The sequence below is a fragment of the Hypanus sabinus genome, chromosome 4, assembly GCF_030144855.1.
Source record: "Hypanus sabinus isolate sHypSab1 chromosome 4, sHypSab1.hap1, whole genome shotgun sequence".
Taxonomy (NCBI): Eukaryota; Metazoa; Chordata; class Chondrichthyes; order Myliobatiformes; family Dasyatidae; genus Hypanus; species Hypanus sabinus.
The window spans coordinates 170,837,461-170,861,625 of NC_082709.1; the positions used below are offsets into that span (position 1 = coordinate 170,837,461).

Genomic DNA, 24,165 nt, shown 5'->3' on the forward strand with positions numbered 1-24,165 from the left:
TGATCAGATCTTCACGTAAGTCCTAATACTAGATAAAGAGTACCCAATTAAATAAATAACACAAAAAACATTATACATGTTCATTTATTTATTGAGAAAATTGATCCAATATTACATGTATTTGTTGGAAAATGTATGTGAACCTTTACTTTCAGGAACTGGTGTTGACCCTCCCTTGTACAGCTATAACTTCAACCAGACGTTTCCAGTAACTGTTGATCAGTCCTGCTTACCGGCTTGGAGGAATTTTAGGCCATTCCTCCTTATAAAACAGCTTTAACTCTGGGATGTTGGTGGGTTTCCTTGCATGAACTGCTTGCTTCAGGTCCTTCCACAACATTTCTATAGGATTAAGGTCAGGAATCTGAATTTTCTTCTGTTTTTTTAAACCATTCTGTTGTTGATTTACTCTTGTCTTTTGGATTGTTGTCTTGTTGCATTATCCATTAAGCTTCAGATGGCAGACTGCTACCCTGACATTCTCCTGCAAAATGTCTTCATACAATTTTGAATTCATTGTTTCCTCAACAATTGCAAGCTGCCTAGGCCCTGAGGCAGCAAAGCAGCCCCAAACCATGATGTTCCTTCCACCATGCTTCACAGTTGAGATGAGGTTTTGTTGTTGGTATGCAATACTTTTTTCCTCCAAATATGGCAGTGTGCATTCCTGCCAAAATGTTCAATTTCTGTCACATCTGTCCAAAGAACATTGTCCCAGAAGTGTTGTAGGACATCCAGGTGGTCTTTTGCAAACTTGAGATGTGGAGCAATGTCTTTTTTGCAGAAGTGGATTCTTCCATGGTGTCCTTCCACGAACACCATTTTTGTTCAGTGTTTTTCTTATAGTGAACACATGAAAAGAGACTTTAGCAAATTCTAGAGATTTCTGCAGATCTTTTGCTGTTACCCTTGGGTTCGTTTTCATCTCCTTCAGTATTGCACATTGTGCTCTTGGTGTGATCTTTGCAGGATGCCCACTCCTAGGGAGAGTAGCAACAGTACTGAGTTTCCTCCATTTGTAGACAATTTCTCTTACTGTGGACTGATGAACACTCAGGTCTTTAGAAATGTTTTTGTAGGCTTTTCCAGCTTCATGCATCTCTACAATTCTTCTAAGATCTTCTGAAAGTTGTTTTGATTGAGGCATGGTGCATATAAACAGAAGAGCAAGTTCTGTCAGTAACCTGACTTTGTGTGTCTTTTTTATAGGACAGGGCACCTCTACAACCCACACCTCCAATCTTATCTCATTAATTGGAACACCTGACTCCAAATAGCTTTTGTAGAAGGCATTACTCCAAACATTCACATACTTTTTCCAACAAATATATCTAATATTGGATCATTTTTCTCAATAAATAAATGAACAATTTTTTTGTGGTTTTTTAAATTTAATTGGGTTCTCTTTATCTAGTTTTAGGACTTGCGTAAAGATCTGATCACAATATTTGTGCAGAAATAGAGAAAATACTACAGGGTTCACAAACTTTCTAGCACCACTGTAAGTCATTGTCTGAGCCATATCTGTTGATTGTCTTGAGAAAGAGAATGATTATTTCCATTTGTACATAACATTGCTTATCGTATCTATTAGCCCAACATATTGGAGTACCCACTAGTTTTCAATTCTAGTCCAATGGAACAAGTTCCACCTCTTCCTCAATATTCTTCAGTGACCCAAGTAATGAAGATGTTTTCCAGATTGAAATCTTTGTTTTATTTTTAATGAAGTTTGTCTGATTGATATCTGTTGTGCAGAAAGTATGAAGAATGTTGATATTGGTAAAAATACTATAGCAATTTCATTTTTTACAGATACGCTTTAAAGATCAGATTAATCAGGTGAAAGCTGGGATGCAGTTTAACAGCTTGGCAACAGTGACTATACCGAACCTCCCAGTACCACCAAGCTCTAGTGTACGTATCTATTGAAATCTCTTTCTAAAAGTAGTTCAGAATTGAAACCAGGTTGATGCATGTAGACACTATATTCAGCATCATACCTCAGTTGTACTAAAGGTATCTTTCAACAGAATTAAACATCTATCTACTTTAAAAATAGGACCTTGGAAAAATGCTTTAAGCATTTAATAAATATACACTTATTAGCTGAAGGATAAGGTGATGCAAATTGCTACAGCCAGACTATGGGTTGGGTTTGGGACAGTGCAGTAGCCCGCTGTTCTTCAGAATTGGCAGTGAACAAAAATGCAGAGTTCTGAAGGAAGTATTTAACTACAGGAAAGTATGAAGCTAAAGGTGTTTGAAAAGAGCATGTGTATATTGAAATTAAGGCATCAGAGGACAGAGATGGACATTCAGGTTGGTAGGTGAATGGGGGTTTGCATTGGATACAAGTTACAGAGTTCAAAATGTGAAGTTTCTGTGGATCAGTATGCACAGTCCATTAAAGACTGGAAGAGCCAAGTTTGTAAGTGACATTGACAAGGATGAGGGTTTCAGGGATCTAAAGGCAAAAAAAACATGCACAGATGCTGAAAATCTGAAATGAAAATGGGAAATTGGGAATACTCAGCAACTTGGGCAGAACTTGCAGAGTATTATTGACCATGATTAAATGTTAACTTGTTTCTTTCTTCATGTGCACTGCAAGATTTGAATACTCCTAGCATTTTCTGTTTGAGTTTCAGGAGCAGAATAGAAGGGTTCCTAGAGATGATTCGAATCAATTACTCTTAAGTTCTCAATGTGAACTTGACTGTATGATTAAATAGTTGAACTCAGAGAAAGATTATTCAGAAGGAAGATGATGTATTTTGGAAAGTCAAACCAGCATTGAACGGTAGGTAGGGCTCTGAGGAGTGTAATGGAACTCGGGGACCTAGAGGTAAAAGTGCATAGTTCATTGAACACAGTGCCACAGGTACACAGGGTGGTAAAAAGGGTATTTAGCTTGCTGGCCTTAATCAGTCAGGGCATTGAGTATGGGAGCTAGGGCATTATGTTGCAGCTATATATGGCATAATAAGGCCACATGCAGAATGCTGTATACAGTTTTGGTCACCCTGTTAGAAGAAATGCCACAATTAAAGTGGAACATGTCCAGAAAAGATTCATGAGGTTGTTGCCAAGACTAGAGGCCTGAATTATAGCAAGAGGTTAGCCAGACTAGATCTTTATTACTTGGAATATAGGAGAATGAGGGGTGACCTTTATAGAAAAGTTTAAAATTATGAGAGGCATAGATAAGGTGGATGGTTACAGTCTTCCTCAGGGTAAGGAAGTCCAAAACTAATAGGCATACAGGGTAGATGTAGAGTGAAGGGGTAAGGTTTAAAGGGGGCCTGAGGAGCAACATTTTTTCAAGAGGTTGGAGATAATAGGGAATGAGCTGCTATGGAAATGGTTAAGGCAGATACAACATTATCATTTAAGATGCACTTGGTTAGAAAAGCAAGGCGTAGAGGGATATGGGCTGAATTAAATTGGGACTAGTTGGGTGGACGCAATGGTTGGCATGAACCTGTTGGGCCAAAGGGCCTGTATCCATGCTGTATTACTAGAAACAAAACTTTTATATTTTTAATTTGTTGCTATTTTTAAAACATATGTTTTTCAATTCAGGTAATGGTGGAAAAGTTGGCTATTGATGATCCTGCCATTATTGCATCTTACCCTTGTGCTGCTCCTCAGATGCTCGGGTTACATAATGAACAACATAGTCCACCAGTTCCACACCTGCCTTCAGTCACAGGAGCCACAAAAGAAAAGCCAAAGCCTCCATCTGGCTTCCAGAACCAGAGATCCTCAAACCATTTACATCCTGGTGCTGCTTTGACCAAGCCTCAATCTGCCTGGGCACAAGCAAGCAGTCGATCAGAATCACCTGTAGCATCTGAACCCACAAGCTGTCACGAAACACAGCCTTCTACAAGCCAGTCTACACATGAAAAATCTCAGCAACCCAAGAAAAGCTTTGATAAGATAATTACCCGCCTTTTAGCCATGTTTCCTAATCATACACAGTAAGTCTACTGAAAAGGTAAATGTAATTAACAGAAATATATAATGAAGAATGGTATTGTGGTGGCTATTGACAATCTGGAGGTATTCATATAAAACTAAATCAATCTTAGAATATAAAAAAAAAACTAGTCTCATTACTGATGCCCATAAAATTCGTATATTGTAATTGGAATATATCTGGTTTATTAACAGAGGTAGAAGCTCAGCCTGAATTATATGCAATTCCAAATGGACAGCAATGTAATTCCCTCTAAACTGGTTTAGTAAGACATTCAATTTTGTCAGATGCTGTGTGTGATAAACCCAGAAGAGCTAGATGGGGACAGATTCGGGCAGGGTAAGCACAGTTAGCCTCAAGTGTTCCTCCCAAACATCTGGCAACTGGTGCCTCCAATAGGAAAGCTACCTCACAGGTAGCTGATCAACAGCCTGAGCTGTATGTATAGAGTCATTACTTCCAGCTCATATACCGGATCTCAAAGAAAATTAAGATGAAAGGTAAATGTCAGAGTTGCCAGCAATTCCCAAACCCTAGAAATTTGACTTAAATTACTCGTTTATCATTTTTGAGATTCTGAGAAGGCATTGCTTAAACTAACCAAAATGTATTGGATTTTTAATAATTTATCAATAAGGGTAGCAATAAGATTTTTAAAACCTAGCAGTTGGGATTTGTTCTTATCGAGGAAGGATGAAGTTGCATTATTTGGCAGGAGAATTAAAGCTGTATACGGTCAGCAATGAAAATTTCAGGAGTCAGAGATTTACTGAGCACAGAAGAGACTCGGGTTTTACAGCCCCTTGAAAAAATGTTCAGCCCCAGCCCTTTGTTTACATAAATGAGTAATACAACCAGGGATTTTGCTCGATTTAACTGAGAATTTTTCTTTGTCAATCACATGCTCTTTTTTTCATGGTAGAACCCAAAAATAAAATTATAAAGCATGAAAAACTATAGAATTCAAAAACTGAAATATCAGCAGTTCAAAAGTATTCGTTCCCCTCTGCTCAGAACTTAGTTGAACCACCTCTTGCAGCTATTACAGGCAGAGGTCTTTTTAGATAAGGTTGTATTCACTTTGCACAACATGATGGAGCAAGATTTGGCCATGCCTCCATGCAAAATTGCTCAAGTTGTACCAGATTTGTTGGGGAGCAGCAGTGGACAGTAATCTTGAGGTCTTAACAGAGATGTTTGATCAGGTCAAGGTAGGACTCTGACTGGGCCACTGAAGGACATTATCTTTCTTCTTTCAAAGCCACTCTATGGTTGCTCTACCTGTGTGCTTTGAGTCATTATCCTGCTGAAAGACAAATTTCATCCCCAGTTTAAGTTTTCTGACAGAGGCTAGCAGGTTTTATCCAGAATCTCTCTGTATTTATCAGCATTCATCTTCCCATCAATCCTGAGCAGATTTCTATTTCCTGCTGCTGAAAAGTATCCCCATTGCATGATACTACCTCCACTGTACTTCACAGTAGGGATGATGTTACCTGGCTGATTAGATTTATGCCGTACATACCATGTAGTGTTGAGGTCAAAAAGTTCTACTTTATTCTCATCCAACAACAAGACCTTCTTCCACATCTTTATAGTATTTTCTATGTGACACGTTGGAAAGTCTTTACGAGCAAGAATATGCTTTTTTTAAGCCAGGGTTTCTTCCTTGCCACTGATCCATAAATACCCTTTTTGTGCAAGGTCTTTGAGATTGTGGAGCCATGAACTTCATCTCCAGTTGCAGCCACTGACCTGCAGCTCCCTCAGTGACTAGTGGTGTCACAGTACTATCTCTTACAAGTGCCATTTAGATGGGCAGCCTGGCCTAGAAGTTGTACCTGTTGTTTCACAATGGGCGTGCTCTGAGTTCTAAATAGTATTCACTGCCTTTGAGATGGTGTTGTACCTTTCCCCAGATGATCATTTCCGGAATTGTCTTGAATACTCCTTTGTCTTCCTTTTGGTTTGGGTCTTTTGAAAATCTACCATATTGTTGGACTTTACAGACACAGTGGGTATTTATTATGAATTCATTGAAAACAGGTGATCCTCCTGTTTTCTATATCAACAAATAAGTTGGTAAAGTAATACAATATATTGCAGCTGAGGAAAGTTAGTGTAGTAATTACAAAGGGGATGAATAAATTTTCAGCCTCATAATTTTGGTTTTTAATTCCTAGTAAATTGTTCACAGGTCTTGGAATTTTTCTTTCGACAATGCACAATGTTTTGTACATTAGCTCAAAGAAATCCTACTTCAATATATTACAAATTTAGCCAAATGAGATGATGAAATATGAAAATAGTTGTGGGTTGAATACTTTTTCAAGGCACCGTATATTGACAGTTGCTGAAGGGCCTCATTCCGTATATTCGAAAATTGTCCTGACATTTTGTCCTTGGTGATATTCCTCAACCAGTGTTGGAAATGCTAAACAACCCTTGTAGTTTTAAAGCTGGGGTGAAGCTAATTCTTCTATTGCTGCTTCTCATGCAGTCCTTCAGAATCAAGGATAACTTGTTTCTGCTCATAAGATGTCCAGAGGGGCAGGTGGGTAGCTTGAGAGGTGGTTAATTCCATCTGTCATTTACACCTGCTTCTGTAATCCTGGTAAGTGACTACAAGGTTCTCATATCATTCTAAATGTTCCTCCTGCACTTTGAGTGGTTATGAGACGAGGTGCCCAAAAATCAGTCGCGGTATTCTAATTTTTTAAAGCAACTTTGACCATATTCTTGGTTATTGTCCTTTGCTCAATGGGTAATCTCTTCCTGTGACTGAGCTCAAAATAGTGTCTCTCTCTATGGACAATAGACAGACAATAGGTGCAGAAGTAGACCATTCGGCCCTTCAAGCCTGCACCGCCATTCTGAGATCATGGCTGATCATCTACTATCAATACCCGGTTCCTGCCTTGTCCCCATATCCCTTGATTCCCCTATCCATAAGATACTTATCTAGCTCCTTCTTGAAAGCATCTAGAGAATTGGCCTCCACTGCCTTCCAAGGCAGTGCATTCCAGACCCCCACAACTCTCTGGGAGAAGAAGTTTTTCCTTAACTCTGTCCTAAATGACCTACCCCTTATTCTCAAACCATGCCCTCTAGTACTGGACTCTCCCAGCATCTGGAACATATTTCCTGCCTCTATCTTGTCCAATCCCTTAATAATCTTACATGTTGCAATCAGATCCCCTCTCAATCTCCTTAATTCCAGCGTGTACAAGCCCAGTCTCTCTAACCTCTCTGCGTAAGACAGTCCAGACATCCCAGGAATTAACCTCGTGATCCTATGCTGCAATTCCTCAACAGCCAGGATGTCCTTCCTTAACCCTGAGACCAAAACTGTACACAATACTCCAGGTGTGGTCTCACCAGGGCCCTGTACAAATGCAAAAGGATTTCCTTGCTCTTGTACTCAATTCCCTTTGTAATAAAGGTCAACATTCCATTAGCCTTCTTCAATGCCTGCTGCATTTGCTCATTCACCTTCAGTGACTGATGAACAAGGATGCCTAGATCTCTTTGTATTTCTCGCTTACCTAACTCTACACCATTCAGATAATCTGCCTTCCTGTTCTTACCCCCAAAGTGGTTAACCTCACACTTATTCACATTAAACGTCATCTGCCAAGTATCTGCCCACTCACTCAGCCTATCCAAGTCACCCTGAATTCTCCTAACATCCTCATCACATGTCACGCTGCCACCCAGCTTAGTATCATCAGCAAACTTGCTGATGTTATTCTCAATGCCTTCATCTAAATCGTTGATGTAAATCGTAAACAGCTGTGGTCCCAATACTGAGCCCTGTGGCACCCCACTAGTCACCACCTGCCATTCCGAGAAACACCCATTCACCGTTATCCTTTGCTTTCTATCTGCCAACCAGTTTTCTATCCATGTCAATATCTTCCCCCCAATGCCATGAGCTCTGATTTTACCCACCAATCTCCTATGTGGAGATTGAAACTGACACTATGGAGTGTCAGGATTGACCTATGGAGTCTGACACTGGGCATGTGATGGAAGTAACTTACAAAACAGTGCAATTAGATCCTCAAGTCTAGGGCTCTTGGCCTGTGAGAGAACACTGAAGGTAATTTGTAAATTCAGTGGATTCTGGTTCATTGGAACACATTGGGGCCAGTACATTGTGGCCCAATTAAGCAGCTGTCCCAGTCAGCTGAAATTTCATAGAAATAGTTAAAAAGGAATAATAATAATTATTATTATTATGTAAATCTCCAGAAAGCCATAATACTAAACACCACTAGAATAGCCCAAAAGTTCCTAACAACTGAGAAAGGAGTGTGCTTAGCTATGCCGTACCTCAGGTTTTAACAGCTTGAGCTGAGGAAAAAATAGAAAATAATAACATATTTACAAAGCACTTTTCATTAAAACAATGTAGTTCAAAGTACTTTACAATTGGATAAAGTGCAAACATAAAAATGAAAGATGATACTGTTAAAAGCAAGCTTAAATAGATTTTGAGCTGGCATTTAAAAAAGACAAACTATTGCTTAACTGAGTAACAAATTATGTTTTTAAATGAAATACAGAGCAAATTAGAAACTTATCAAAACTACTACAGTACAATAAACCTGTGAATTAGATTGCAGGACTTATCAACAGAGGAATTAATGCTCCTGTTTTGATTGACTGTAAATGAACAAAATCAGCACATACACCTGGTGCAGATAATGGACTGCCGTCAAACAACGCTTTTGATAATTGCAACCTCTAAATCTTCATTTTCAAGATGATTGTTGATACCTTCAAATTCTTCATTGGTCCTAAATTGTTGAAATAGTGAAATCATCTCAGTTTCATAGCTGGCTATTTCTGGCATCCCAAAGCCTGAACACTTGAAACTGCAGTGAGCAACACAATTTTGAATTGTCTTACTGCTTATTTCTAGCCAAGTATCAGTGACAAAAAAAAAAATCACTGCTTTTTGAACACAAATACATGGAAGTGACATTATTTGCACTGTTTACACTAAGCATGGTGTAGTGTTTAACGGCCACATGACATGCACACAACTGACAGTAGTTAGAATCTGTATGGCAACAGTATCCTGTCCCAATTACGTAGCATAGTATTCCACATAAACAAAGGGAATCCCAGCTAACTTTTTGAATAGTTTTTCTTCTTTAAGAGTTGTCCCAAAAAAAACAGCTGTCCCAATTAACCAAAATCCACTTTTTTTTTGTTGGTTTGTTTATTTATTTGTTTTGGAGATACAGTGTGGAACAGGCCCTTCCAGCCCATTGAGCCACATTGCACAGCAACCCATCTTTTCAATCCACAGGACAGTTTATACTCACCGATTAACCCACTAACCTTTGGACTGTGGGAGGAAACCAGAGCACATCCACACATTCATGGGTCGAAGGAAATCCACACGTCCACGGGGAGAAAGTACAACTCCTTAAAGATGATGTCGGAATTGAACTCCGAACTCTTGACACCCTGAGCTGTAATAGCAACACGCTAACCGCTGCACGATTCTTCCAGTGATCAGAGGATGTTATGGAGACAGTGTTGGTGGAATCTTCAGTTACCTGAGGTGCTTGGTGCCAGCAGTCCAGATCTCAGATGCATGCAGGAGGTAATGGCTGCCAAGTGAACCACAAATTTGAAGATCTGATCTTCGAACCTCTGTTTTCCCCGATCATAGCTTGTACTAGCATTAGCTTATCTGTTCTGTAGGTGTTGGGATAACATTTGTGCTCTCTTGATAGACATCTTGGTGTCAGTCTCAGCTTTGCATAAATTTGCTTCATACATTATTTTCCATTTTGCTGTGCATTGTACTTTCCAGTGCTAGCCTGACTCTCTTCATTAAGGAAGTTCGTAGTGCAAATGGAGGTTCCCTTTCTGGATTAATGATTGATGAAATAATCAGCCAAGTGGCGGAACGCATCCTCGATCATCAGGACAAAAAAAAGGTGAGAGTCTTATCAATGGGAAAGTGTGAAGAGTTTCTAGAAGGTTGATATGCCTTACAGAAAATTCCAGCTTACACAGTTCTCAGAAACAAAAACTCTTACATAATCGAACTGCCTGTATTTCTAACCTTGAAGAAACGTCTCAGCTTTCTGACTGCCATCAGCCATAGTGCAAGAACCCCAAATCACCATAAACTGATGTCTGCTCTACACTTTGTTTCTGCTGTAGCAATACTCATCTGCAGTGTCATAGCTGATCGCCACCTCAGCTTACAGAGTCTGCTTCACAGATTGTACACTCAGTGGCCACTTCATTAGGTACACATGTACACCTGCTTGTTAATGCAAATATCTAATCAGCTAATCATATGTTAGTATCTCAGTGTATTAAAGCATGCAGACCTGGTCAAGAGGTTCAGTTTGTTACTCAAACCAAACATCAGTGTGGGGAAGAAATGTGATCTAAGTGATGGTAACCAAGGAGTGATTGTTGCTGCCAAACAGAGTGTTTTGAGTATCTCAGATACTGCTGATTTCTGGGGGTGCTTATGCACAACAGTTTACAGAGAATGGTGCGAGATACAAAAGACAATCTAGTGAGAGGCAGTTCTGTGGGCAAAAACACCTTCTTAATGAGAGATATCAGATAGGAGTGGCCAGACTGGTTCAAACTGACACAAGAAGGCAACAGTAACTCAAATAATAAGTGGTGTGCAGAAGAGAATCTGAACACACATGTCAGATCTTGAGATGGATAAGCAGAAGATCACGGACATACACGCAGTAGCGCTTTATTAGGGATGGGAGATGAGTGTGTATTTCAGGAAACAACACCATTTTACAGACACAGGTTAAAAGTCCTCTTAAGACCCAGAGATGATCACCAAAGAAAGAGGATGCTAATCTCCCTACGAAAGCTCATCTGAGGTGTAACCCATGTAGATAATTGGGCCAGAATTTATGTTGAAAATGATGGCAACACATCCTTGCTCTGTGAAGCTGGCATCAACCTTTCATTCATGTTTACAGCAGAAGATCAGTGAGTCATGAAGGCCATGCAAATTGCAACCTTCTCAGCTACAATCAAGTTAGAATTGATTTGAATTTAAGTTATTTATGAGCACGTTCCATTACTTAATCATTTGAAAATCTTGCAGTATCACATGAAGTCTGAGGTTTTAATGGCACATTAAGCTGTAAATAATGCATATTAAACTATTTTATATTTAGTAATTCTCACAGAATTGGTTCAAACTGTCCAAGCAGAATATGAAATGTCGTTCTTCCAATTTGGGTTTGTCTTCTTTGGCTTCTCCATAGCAATGGAGAACATGGAACATAGAATAGTACAGCACATTTCAGGCCCTTCGGCCCACAGTGTTGTGCCGCCCCTCAATCCCTGCCTCCCATATAACCCCCCACCTTAAATTCCTTCATATACCTGTCTAGTAGTCTCTTAAACTTCACTAGTATATCTGCCTCCACCACTGACTCAGGCAGTGCATTCCACCCTCTGAGTGAAAAACCTTCCTCTAATATCCCCCTTGAACTTCCCTCCCCTTACCTTAAAGCCATGTCCTCTTGTACTGCGCAGTGGTGCCCTGGGGGAGAGGCGCTGGCTGTCCACTCTATCTATTCCTCTTAATATCTTGTACACCTCTATCGTGTCTCCTCTTATCCTTCTCTCCAAAGAGTAAAGCCCTAGCTCCCTTAATCTCTGATCATAACCCATACTCTCTAAACCAGGCAGCATCCTGGTAAATCTCCTCTGTACCCCTTCCAGTGCTTCCACATCCTTCCTATACTGAGGTGACCAGAACTGGACACAGTACTCCAAGTGTGGCCTAACTAGAGTTTTATAGAGCTGCATCATTACATCACGTCTCTTAAACTATCCCTCGACTTATGAAAGCTAACACCCCATAAGCTTTCTTAACTACCCAATCTACCTGTGAGGCAACTTTCAGGGATCTGTGGACATGTACCCCCAGATCCCTCTGCTCCTCCACACTACCAAGTATCCTGCCATTTACTTTGTACTCTGTCTTGGAGTTTGTCCTTCCAAAGTGTACCACCTCACACTTCTCCAAGTTGAACTCCATCTGCTACTTCTCAGCCCACTTCTGCATCCTATCAATGTCTCTCTGCAATCTTCGACAATCCTCTACACTATCCACAACACCACCAACTTTTATGTTGTTTGCAAACTTGTCAACCCACCCTTCTACCCCCACATCCAGGTCGTTAATAAAAATCACAAAAAGTAGAGGTCCCAGAACAGATCCTTGTGGGACACCACTAGTCACAACCCTCTAGTCTGAATGTACTACCTCCACCACAACCCTCTGCCTTCTGCAGGCACGCCAATTCTGAATCCACCTGGCCAAACTTCCCTGGATCCGATGCCTTCTGACTCTCTGAATAAGCCTACTGTGTGGAACCTTGTCAAATGCCTTACTAAAATCCATGTAGATCACATCCACTGCACTACTCTCATCTATATGCCTGGTCACCTCCTCAAAGAACTCTATCAGGCTTGTTAGGCACGATCTGCCCTTCAAAGCCATGCTGACTGTCCCTGATCAAACCATGATTCTCTAAATGCCCATAGATCCTATCTCTAAGAATCTTTTCCAACAGCTTTCCCACCACAGAGATAAGGCTCACTGGTCTATAATTACCTGGACTATCCCTACTACCTTTTTTGAACAAGGGCACAACATTCATTCACCTCCCTCCAATCCTCTGGTACCATTTCTGTTGACAACGAGGACATAAAGATCCTAGCCAGAGGTTCAGCAATTTCTTCCCTTGTCTCGTGGAGCAGCCTGGGGAATATTCCATCAGGCCCCGGGGACTTATCCATCCTAATGTATTTTAACAACTCCAACACCTTCTCTCCCTTAATATCAACATGCTACAGAACATCAACTTCACTCATATTGTCCTCACCGTCATCAAGTTCCCTCTCAGTGGTGAATACTGAAGAGAAGTATTCATTGAGGACCTCGCTCACTTCCACAGCCTCCAGGCACATCTTCCCACTTTTATCTCTAATCAGTCCTACCTTCACTCCTGTCATCTTTTTGTTGTTCACATAATTGAAGAATGCCTTGGAGTTTTCCTTTACCCTACTCGCCAAGGCCTTCTCATGCCCCCTTCTTGCTCTTCTCAGCCCCTTTTTAAGCTCCTTTCTTGCTACCCTATATTCCTCAATAGACCCATCTAATCCTTGCTTGCTAAACCTCATGTATGCTGCCTTCTTCCACCTGACTAGATTTTCCACTTCACTTGTCCAAGGACAGACCAGATGGTGGGTGAGTGGGGAAGGAGAGTTAAAATGGCTGGCAATCAAGATAGCTGTGACAGAGCACAGGTGCCCTACAAAACTGCCATCTGTTCTACACTTAAATTTAGCCGATGTAGGAGGCCACATCATATGCACCAAATGCAGTAAACCACACTGGAACTGCTGCCTCACCTGAAAGTGCTGCTTTGGTCTCCTAAAGGCGGGCAGTGAGAAAGGCGATGAAGGGACAAGTGTTAAACCTAAAGGTTGCCGGGGACAGTTCTAGAACACGGAGAGGTGACTGCAGAAAGATTTGCAGCGTAGGGAGTCATGAAGAGAATCAAGTTTATTATCACCAACATGAGACATAAAATCTGTTGGTTTGTGGCAGCAGTACAATACAGCCATAACTAATAACTATAAATTACAATTAAGAAATAAATAAATAGTGAGAAAGAGAAATAGTGAATTAATGTTCATTGGCCATTCAGAAAAAACTGTTCCAAAAATGTTGAGTGTGGTGTCTTCAAGTTCCTATACATTTCACTGATGGTACTAATGAAAGGAGGGGACTGGTGAAGATCCTTAATAATGAATGCTGCCTTCTTGGAGTACCACCTTTTGAAAATGGAGCTAGCTGACTCTACAACCCTCTGCAGTCTCTTTCGATCCTGTGCATTAGAGCTTCCATTTCAGTCTTTGGTGACATACCAAGGAAAGTGGTTCTTACAGAAGACAGAAGGGGGTGTAAGGGAAAGAGGAAAATTTTACATGTTTAAACATGTGAAAATGAAAATGTTAGTAGAAAGGATCAGGACCAGAGAAACTGTACTGTCTGGGAGAGGGGCAGGAAGAGTTGAGATCAGACATGCACATGAGGAAAAGCTACAGGGACAAGGACAAACACAGTTCAGAAGCCCTAGATCAGCAAACGTCATCTTGACTGAAAATTTGAGGAAAAAAATGGTAGCTTCCTTACAGAGGCTGGGGGGCAGGGAGAGATACTGTATGGTCGAGGTATCTCTGGCAGTTGCTGTGTTTATAGACAACACTCATCTTGTCACTTTAATATAGCAGAACTTCATTGTGGTGCCTTTAAGCATGGGTTTTGAACCTCTTATCTAAAACTATTTCCACTGTTAACTTCAGAAACACAAAAATAGTTAAGCAGCTTAACTAAGTCTTCACTGGGAGGAGTGGGTAAAGATCTACGGCTGTCACTGTACACAATTCTGATGCCAGCTCCTATTTTTGTTTATTAGTCACACCACTAGGTTGTATAGTAATATGTCTAGATTCTAAAGCAGTAATGTCTTCTACATAGATATCCCTGAGGCATAGTAACAAACACTTTAGATCTTCTGCCCTAGTTTCAAAAATGATTTGGGTTTACTAACTGCATAAAGGCAACTGATGTTAACAAGACAGGATGCGAATAGATTAACAAAAGGTGGTATCAGATTTTGAAAATAGAGCAAATAATGTGGAAAATTAAGGAGCACATAGAGAATAAGTTTATTGCCAGTACATAACGATGCAAGAGTGTGTACAATCAACTTACCATGCGTGGAATAATTATTTTCTTTGTTACTGTGGCAGATTAAAAGTCAAGTACAAAAATTCATACATCTGTAGTCAAATTGTCCCAGGTTAATCTAAATCAAATATCTTTAATAGGTGCAGTATTCTTTTAAAACGTGTTATGGTTTAGGCTGAGTGTGCAGACTGGAGTCACCAGCAGTAATTAACTACCATCTGCTGCAGTGGCCACTCACTCACAGCCATGAAAAGCAGGAATTGATGTTTTTACAGCTTAAGCTTGCTAAAAATTGCTATATGCAAACACAGTAGTTATACCTCTGTAGCTGGTGGAGATATATCTTGTTAATCTCAATAGAGCTACTACAATGGACTGACACTTTGCCTTACTGTCCTGTTTATTATTTATTGTAATGCCTGCACTGTTTTTGTGCACTTTATGCAATCCTGGGTAGGTCTGTAGTCTAGTGTAGCTTTCTCTGTGGTGTTTTTTTATTACGTAGTTCAGTCTAGTTTTTTGTACTGTGTCATGTAACACCATGGTCCTGAAAAACGTCATCTCATTTTTACTATGCACTGCACCAGCAGTTATGGTCAAAGTGACATTAAAAGTGACTTGAATTAGCTCTAATACCTCTTGGGATAAATATTGTAAGTTTTTTTTTAATATTTGAGCTTGAAACCAAGATGGCTGAGGAAAATATAACTGAACAAAAAGAAAATTCATTGACAGTAATAACATAAATTGCCATTGACTGATCAAAACATATTTAATTGAAATCACAATTATACAATATTGTTAGTTGTAGGAATTGGTGGTGTTGTTTTGAAAGAGGAGAAAATGACAGGACGAATGGCATGTTTTTGTTAAACCTCAATTTCAGGTCCAGTTTCCATCTGCTAACTTTCAACATGCAACATTCCCGACTGACCAAAGATCCACTTCTGCCACAAGAGAAGTCCCAAAAATGGACTCAGCCATCAGGAAGATCAGAACACCAGAAGATCTTCCCCAACCTTGGCAACCAATCAGAACTCAGACTGCTTCACAGTGGCAAGGGAGCGATAGCACAGTAAGTTAGTCTCTTGACATCTTCATTACCTTACGACAAACAAAATGATATGTATTCAACATGCCCAATGGGATATACAAGAAGCACTTTTAATGTAACATTCTTACTCTAAACAACTTAAGACAATGACTTGAATTTACGAAAAGTAGTGCAAATGATACAGGTTATTAATAATATGCAAACTGGCCAGCTACTTGTCAAAAGCTACAGTAAATTGCATAACATCTGGTCATTGGCCAGTTTCCAGCTTTACTCAAACAACCTACCAAAAATCTTCACTTCATTTTCATCAAGTTGCTGTTGCACATTAAACTGCCACTAAATCAGGAGCTCCGAACTCTTTAATGCCATTAAACAAGGGGTCCACAAACCCCAGTTTGGGAACCCCTGCTCTCAATGTTACCTTGCTGGGTTGATGGTTACTAACTAAAGGATTACACATAGTACCTTCAGTTACCAATTTGTACATCTTGAATCTTATTTTTTCATTAAAAAAAACTTATTTCTCCTGTTCTGCTTTGATATTGAATTAGTCTCTATACTACCAGTGGAGAGACAATATAAGATCTAAGGAGCAGAATGATAAGTCCATCTGGGTAGAGGTTAGGAATAGTAAAATCACTGATGGGATTTGCCTACCAGCCACTGAATAATAACATTACAGTGGTACAAGCAAAAAGCAGAGAAATACCTGAGGCATGTAAAATTGCAACAGCAGTTATCATGGGAGACTTTAACTTGCACATAGATTGGTTGCGGCTGTCTTGAGGAGGACTTCATAGAATGCATCCATGATGGCTTCCTCAATCAGCATATTACTGAACCTGCAAAGGACGTGCTATCTCAGATCTGGACCTGTGCAATGAGACAGGTAAAATTAGTGATCTTGTAGTTAGAGATCCTCTTGGAAAGAGTGATCACATTATGACTGAGTTTCTCATAGAAAAGGAGGGTGCAATAATTCAATCTAAAACTAGTGTGTTATGCCTAAACAATGGAGACTACAATGGGATTTGGCTAGTGTAGACTGGGAACACAGGTTTATGGTGAGACGGTTGAGGAACAGTGGAAGACTGTCAAAAAGATTTTTCACAGTGTTCAACAAAAGTATATTCCAGTTAAAAGCAAGGACAGTAAGGGTGGGGAGAGCCAGCCGTGGATTACAAAGGAAATAAAAGAAGGCATCAAACTAAAAGCTCGTGCATACAAAGTCAGCAAGAGTAGTGAGCAACTGTAAGATTGGGAAAACTTTAAAAAGCAACAAAGTACCACTAAGCGAGCAATAAAGGGAAGATAGATTATGTAAATAAACTAGCACAAAATATAAAAATGGATAGTAAAATTTTTATAATTAGGTAAAGTGCAAAAGGATGGCTAAAGTGAATGTAGGTCCCTTGGAGGATGAGAAGGGGGAATTGATACTGGATAATGAGCAAGTGGCTGAGGCTTTGAATGACTATTTTGTGTCAGTCTTCACAGTGGAGGACACGTCAAACATGCCAAAGAAAAATGTTATGGATGTGATGGGAGGTGAGGACCTCAATACAATAGCTATCACTAAAGAGAGAGTGCTGAACAAACTTGTGGGCCTGAAGATAGATAAGTCCCCTGGTTCTGATAGAATGCATCCCAGGGTACACAAAGAAATGGCAGAAATTATAATAGAGGTGTTGATGGTGATTTATCAAAATTCTCTGGAGTGGTCCCAGTGGATTGGAAGATGGCAAATGTCACACCACTGTTCAAAAAAGGATGTAGGCAAAAGGTTTAACATCTGTAGTTGGGAAAATGCTTGAAGCTATTAAAGAAATAGCAAGGCATCTGGAAAGAAATGGATCCAGTTTGGATTTAGCAAACTTACTGGAGTTCTTTGAGGATATAATGAGTGCAGTGGATAGAGGGGAACAAATGGGCATTATTTACTTGGATTTCCAGAAAGCATTTGATAAGGTGCCACATAAAAGACTTATCCATAAGATAGGATGCATAGTCTCGGGGGTAATGTATTAGCATGGATGAAGGATTGGTTATAATAGGAAGCAGAGAGTTGGGATACATGGTCGTTACTCTGGTTGGCAATCAGTGGTGAGCGGTTTGCCGCAGGGGTTGGTGCTGGGCCCACAACTGTTCACAATATACATTAACGATCTGAAAGAGGAGACGGAGTGTAGTTTACCTAAGTTTGCTGATGATACTAAATTGAGTGGAAAAACAAATTGTGCAGAAGATGCAGAGAGTCTTCACAGCGATATAGATAGGTTAAGTTAGTAGCCAAGGGTCTGGCAGATGGAGTACAATATTGGTAAATGCAAGGTCATCCATTTTGGAAGGAAAAATGAAACAGCAAATTATTATTTAAATGGTAAAAAATTGGCCATGTGCTGAGGCTGTCAAGAAGGCAAATGGAATGTTGGCTTTCATTTCTAGAGGGATTGGATTTAAGAGCAGGGAGGTTATGCTGCAACTGTACAGGGTACTGGTGAGGCTGCACGAAGAGTACTGCATGCAGTTCTGGTCTCCTTACTTGAAGAAGGACATACTGGCTTTGGAGGCACTGTAGAGGAGGTTCACCAGGTTGATTCCAGAGATGAGGGTTTGGACCAGGTGGCCAACCTTTTACATTCCATGTGTCAATTTTTTCATGCATGAGTTCTATATTAATATATTTCTACAAGAATTGAATGGGAGTACAAAAGTTGTATGGTGCATCTGAACTCCCGAGTGAAAAAATTGACGCATGGAATGTAAAAGGTTGGCCACCCCTGGTTTAGACTATGAGGAGAGATTGAGTTGCCTGGGACTGCACTCACAGGAATTCAGAAGAATGAGAGGAGATCTTATAGGAACATATAGAATAAGAGATCAATAGGCAGGAAAGTTGTTTCCACTGATAGGTGAGACTAGAACTAAGGAACAGAGCCTCAAAATTCAGGGGAGTAGATTTAGCACAGAAATGAGGAGGAACTGCTTTTCCCAGAGAGTGGTGAATCTGTGGAATTCTCTGCCCAATGAAGCAGTGGAGTCTACATCAGTAAATATATTTAAGACAAGGTTGGATAGATTTTTGCATAGTAGGGGAATTAAGGATTATGGGGAAAAGGCAGGTAGGTGGAGATGAATCAATGACCGGATCAGCCATGACCTTATTGAATGACGGAAAAAGCTCAATGAGCCAGATGACCTATGCCTTCCCCTATTATGAGGGGCTTCGATAAATAGAGTAAATGCAAGCTGTCATTTTCTACTGAGGTTGGGTGGGACTGCAACCAGATGTCATGGGTTAAGGATGAAAGATGAAAAATTTAAGGGAAAACTTCTTCACGCAGAGGGTTGTGAGTGTGTGGAATGAGCTGCCAGTGCAGGTAGTGCTTATGAGCTCAGTTTCAATTTTTTAAGACAGTTTTGGATGGGTACATGGATGGTAGGGATATAGAAGGCTATGGTGCCTTTGCAGGTCAATGGGGTAGGCAGTTTAAATGGTTCAGCACTGACTAGATGGGCCAAAGGGCCTGCTTCAGTGCTGTACTTTTCTAAGACTCTGACTCTTTCACAATTTATTGCTTAGCAGCACTATCCCAATGCATTATGTGTTTACCAAAGTCCAAGACGCATCATTATACTCAGGATAGACCCACCAGGCCAAACTTGGAGCAACTGCAATTACAGACAGACAGACAGACTTTATTGATCCCGTGGGAAATTGGGTTTCATTACAGTTGCACCAACCCAGAATAGTGAAGAAATATAGCAATATAAAACCATAAATAATTAAAAAATAATAAGTAAATTATGCCAAGTGGAAATAAGTCCAGGACCAGCCTATTGGCTCAGGGTGTCTGACACTCCGAGGGAGGAGTTGTGAAGTTTGATGACCACAGGCAGGAGTGACTTCCTATGACGCTCAGTGTTGCATCTCGGTGGAATGAGTCTCTGGCTGAATGTACTCCTGTGCCTAACCAGTACATTATGGAGTGGATGGGAGACATTGTCCAAGATGGCATGCAGCTTGGACAGCATCCTCTTTTCAGACACCACCGTCAGAGAGTCCAGTTCCACCCCCACAACATCACTGGCCTTACGAATGAGTTTGTTGATTCTGTTGGTGTCTGCTACCCTCACCCTGCTGTCCCAGTACACAACAGCAAACATGATAGCACTGGCCACCACAGACTCGGAGAACATCCTCAGCATCGTCCGTTGTTGTAAGCTGCAAGGAATAATCTGGAAGGCCTTACAATAGGCCAAGTAAAAGCAGCGAATCCTGACATTTGACTATGCAGGTCTATTCCTCATTAGAATCTGAAACCAATTTTCATCTTTGATCATTGACTCCAGCATCAAAAGAAATTTTTGGCTAATCCAGGTGTCTTTTGAAGATGTGTGTCGGATACGGTTGTTTAAAGTACTACATAGGGTCACTTTAAAATAAGAGATTGTACAGTTAGGATTGAGTTATTGACTACAGACAGAGGACTGGTAAATTGAAGAAAACAGAACAGGATAATTTGGCAGGCATTAGTCAGGTACTATACAAATCATTTTGAGGCTCTCAATTATAAATTGGCAAATTGATTTATTACTGTCACTTGTACAAGATACAGTGAAAGACTTGCCATCCATACAGATCATGTTCTCAATTTTATTTATTATTATTATTTTGTTTTTCTTATCTATTTGCACAATTTGTCATGTTTTGCACATTGGTTATTTGTGTGGAGTTTTTAAAACACAGAACTGTGTAGCACAGTATAGACCCTTTCACTCACAATGTTGTGCTGAGCCAAAATCAATCGACCTCTTCTCTCCCAACATAGTTCACCATTTTCTTTCATCCATGTGCCTTTCTAAGAATCTCTTAAATGTCCTTTAAAAGAAAGGTTGAATAAGTTAGGACTTTATTCCCTGGAGCGTAGAAGAATGAGGGGTGATTTGATAGAGGTGTATAAAATTATGATGGGTATAGATAGAGTGAATGCAAGCAGGCTTTTTTCCACTGAGGCCAGGGGAGAAAAAAAAACAGAGGTCATGGGTTAAGGGTGAAGGAGGAAAAGTTTAAAGGGAACATGGGGCGGGGGCTTCTTCACGCAGAGAGTGGTGGGAGTGTGGAATGAGCTGCCAGATGAAGTGATGAATGTGGGCTCACTTTTGATGTTTAAGAAAAACTTGGACAGGTATATGGATGAATATGGCCCAGGTGCAGGGTCAGTGGGACTAGGCAGAAAAATGGTTCGGTATAGCCAAAAGGGCCAAAAGGCCTGTTTCTGTGCTGTAATGTTCTATGGTACCTAAGCCATTCTCACAAATGTATTGTTGGGACACTATACTGTGTACGTTAGTGTATTGTTGGTACATTGTCAGTAAAGTACCTACAGTATGTTTGTTAGTTGAAACTACCAACTATCCTACATAATCTTAGAGAATGAATGAGACACATTGGTGGTGCTAGAAATATAAGTTAATGATTCTATGAATGTGCAGGCTATATCTGAATCAGAATATATAATGTCAAGCATGATCTCTTCCAAATGTGCTTCCCTGCGTTGAGAAGTGTGAGGTTCAATTACAATTGTTAATCAGTCTGCAAAATTTTTCATTGACTCAATTGTGTTTCTTTGTATCTGCTGTGAATCTGCAAGAAAATGAATCTCAGCTGACATACAGTATGTACTTTGATCATAAATTTTTTTTGAACTTCAGATTATAGTGTTACAATTACAGAGTGTTACGTACTCGTGACATGACAGTGGTACCCTTGTCACGTGATTGGGGTTGAAGCTATACTGGACTTGAGGTAATGGTCTTGTGATGGTGGAGTGATGTCATTTTCCCGCCAGTAGAGATCAGGTAACAGTTTTTTCTTACAGGTTATAAAAGGAAGACCCCACCCTGTGAGGAGGGGTAGTTCGTGGCTGGATTTGCCATGTTGACTTCATGCCGCTGCGTGATTTAATGTGATGGCGCAGTTTAGTTGAAGGATGAAGTTTTTATCTAATGCCTAAAGTTTAAAAGGTCATTGCCAGCAGTTTCTTTATACTGCTAGTTGCTAGTTGAGAATCAGTGGAGAGTGAAGATCAGAGTTCGGGAGTTAAAGATCGAGGAGAATCCATTTTCAACGGTGAAACGGGTTCGACCTTATTTAATCCTTATTCGGAAGGAAATCGTTGACTGTTCTCGTGTTAATCTCTGTGGGATAGCAGAAGATTGAGGACAGTGTGATAAAGGAAAGGTCAGTGCCTTTAAGCCGTTTCGTTTCGTAAATTCTTCGTGAGAAAAGTTCGACGTGAAAGAGAATTTAAATCGTCTCAAAAAGTCTCTCCTTTAAATGGACTGTGAGCATTTTTACCTTTTGGCAATACTACTTTAAAGAACTGTTTTTGCAGCATCGCTTTAAGAACTGTTCAAGCTGCCGCACAGCAGCTGATTTCCGGTTACGTTAGTGTTTGTTTACTTTTGGGGGGTTTGTTTTCAGTGTTTAATAAACGTGTTGTTTGTTATAAAAACCCTTGCCAAACTCATATTTATTGTTGCCTGAATACGCAACAAGAGAAAGTGCACTGCAGGCAGACATTAAGGTGCAAAGCCAGAGCGAGGTAGATTGTGTGGTCAAGAGCTGATGTCATCGTACCTGGAGACTGTTCAATGGTCTACAGAATTATATGAAAGATTCAGTTAATGGAACTCTAAATGGGCTTATTGAGGCCAACATCAAGATCGTGGGGATCATTGTGAAGGTGTTAAAGAAGCAAGGTTGGCCAGGATTTTTTTTAAAACAATAGCACATTTAAATGAACGTTCAATATGAAAAGAAAATGGGAGAAACTTTAAAAGTGTTTTCCTTTTTCCATTGTAGACATTTGATGAAGAGCCATGTATTATTTGTCATGATGATTTGACACCAGACAGCATGTTTACGCTGCCATGCAAACATCACTTTCATGAAGAGGTAAGTTTATTTCATTTAATCTTATTTTTAGCACTTTAATATGTGGCTGATTTACACTGCTGGAAATGTGCTTATGCTAATAGATGTGAAATCAGGTTTGTTCCTGTAATTCTTTTCAGCTGATTAATGCAAGGATAAGTTACTTAGCCCTTCATAAATAGAAACACTAGTTATGACCCTCTGGTATTGAGGGAGGAAGGTACTCATCTTGTAAATTTGAACGTAGAATAGAGTAGAGCAATACAGCACAGGCCCTTCAGTCCTTCATGTTGTACTGACCTTGATAAACCTTTTTCCATGAAGAATCTAATCCTGTTTTCATAATGTGATGCAATGATTTAAAAGTCTCTTAAATGTTCTTTTGTCACCACCCCCAGCAATGTGTTCTTGGTACCTTCCACGCAAAAAAGAAAGAAGACATAACTCTGACATCTCCCTTAAACTTTCCTTTACTCACCTTAAAAGGATGACCTCTGGTATTGGCTATTGTTGCCTTGGGGAGAAAGACACTAGCTGTCCACTTTATCGAGCCTCTCAATCTTATACACCTCGACCAAATTGCCTGTAATCCTCTGTCACTCCATGGAGAAAAGCCATAGCCTACTCAACTTCTCCTCATACGACATGTTCTCAAATCCAGACAACATTCTAGAAAATCTCTGTAAAGCTTCGACACCCTCCTTATAATGAGGTAATCACAAATGAACACACAACTCCAAGTGTGGTCTTAACTACTGCATTATGAAAGTGCAGCATTACTTCATGACTCTTGAACTCCAATCCCTGACTAATTACAAATTGGGTAATAGTTTCCTGATAGTTTGAATGGAAGTTGAATGGATTACTTCTTTTATAATTAAAATACAATCTGAAGCGTGTGGTTAAAACTTTTTTTGTATGTGAACTAGTGCCCCTCGCTCAGTCTACATGTGCCTTGTTTTCTATTTACATTTAATACACAAAAGTTATTCAGGCCTTGAGTTCAAATGTACAGTGGCATGGTAGCATAGTAGTTTAATTCCCGACACTGTCTGTAAGGAGTTTGTATGTTCTCCCGGTGACCACGTACATTTCCTCCAGGTGCTCCAGTTCTCTCCCCCCCCCCCCCCCCCACAGTCCAAAGACATACCAGCTAATAGTTTCAACAACACACACAAAATGCTGGTGGAACACAGCAGGCCAGGCAGCATCTACAGGGAGAAGCGCTGTCGACGTTTCGGGCCGAGACCCTTCATCAGGACCTGACTTGACGAAGGGTCTCGGCCCGAAATGTCGACAGCACTTCTCACTATAGATGCTGCCTGGCCTGCTGTGTTCCACCAGCATTTTACATGTGTTGTTTGAATTTCCAGCATCTGTAGATTTCCTCATATTTG

At 40.2% G+C, this 24,165-nt stretch overlaps 1 protein-coding gene across 8 annotated transcripts in view; it reads left to right on the plus strand.

Moving 5' to 3' along the window:
* ttc3 (tetratricopeptide repeat domain 3) overlaps positions 1-24,165 on the plus strand; it is a 128,248-nt gene that overhangs the window by 102,462 nt on the left and 1,621 nt on the right. For 2 of the 8 annotated variants that reach the window (XM_059968775.1, XM_059968776.1), the window contains exons 38-42: positions 1,816-1,917; positions 3,586-3,986; positions 9,819-9,945; positions 15,658-15,846; positions 22,697-22,789. In XM_059968775.1, the coding sequence (XP_059824758.1) occupies positions 1,816-1,917; positions 3,586-3,986; positions 9,819-9,945; positions 15,658-15,846; positions 22,697-22,789 (912 nt within the window). Of the gene's footprint in view, positions 1-1,414; positions 1,518-1,815; positions 1,918-3,585; positions 3,987-9,818; positions 9,946-15,655; positions 15,847-22,696; positions 22,790-24,165 lie in introns of those variants that run through there. The other 6 variants (XM_059968777.1, XM_059968779.1, XR_009511874.1 and 3 more) reach the window with 6 other exon arrangements.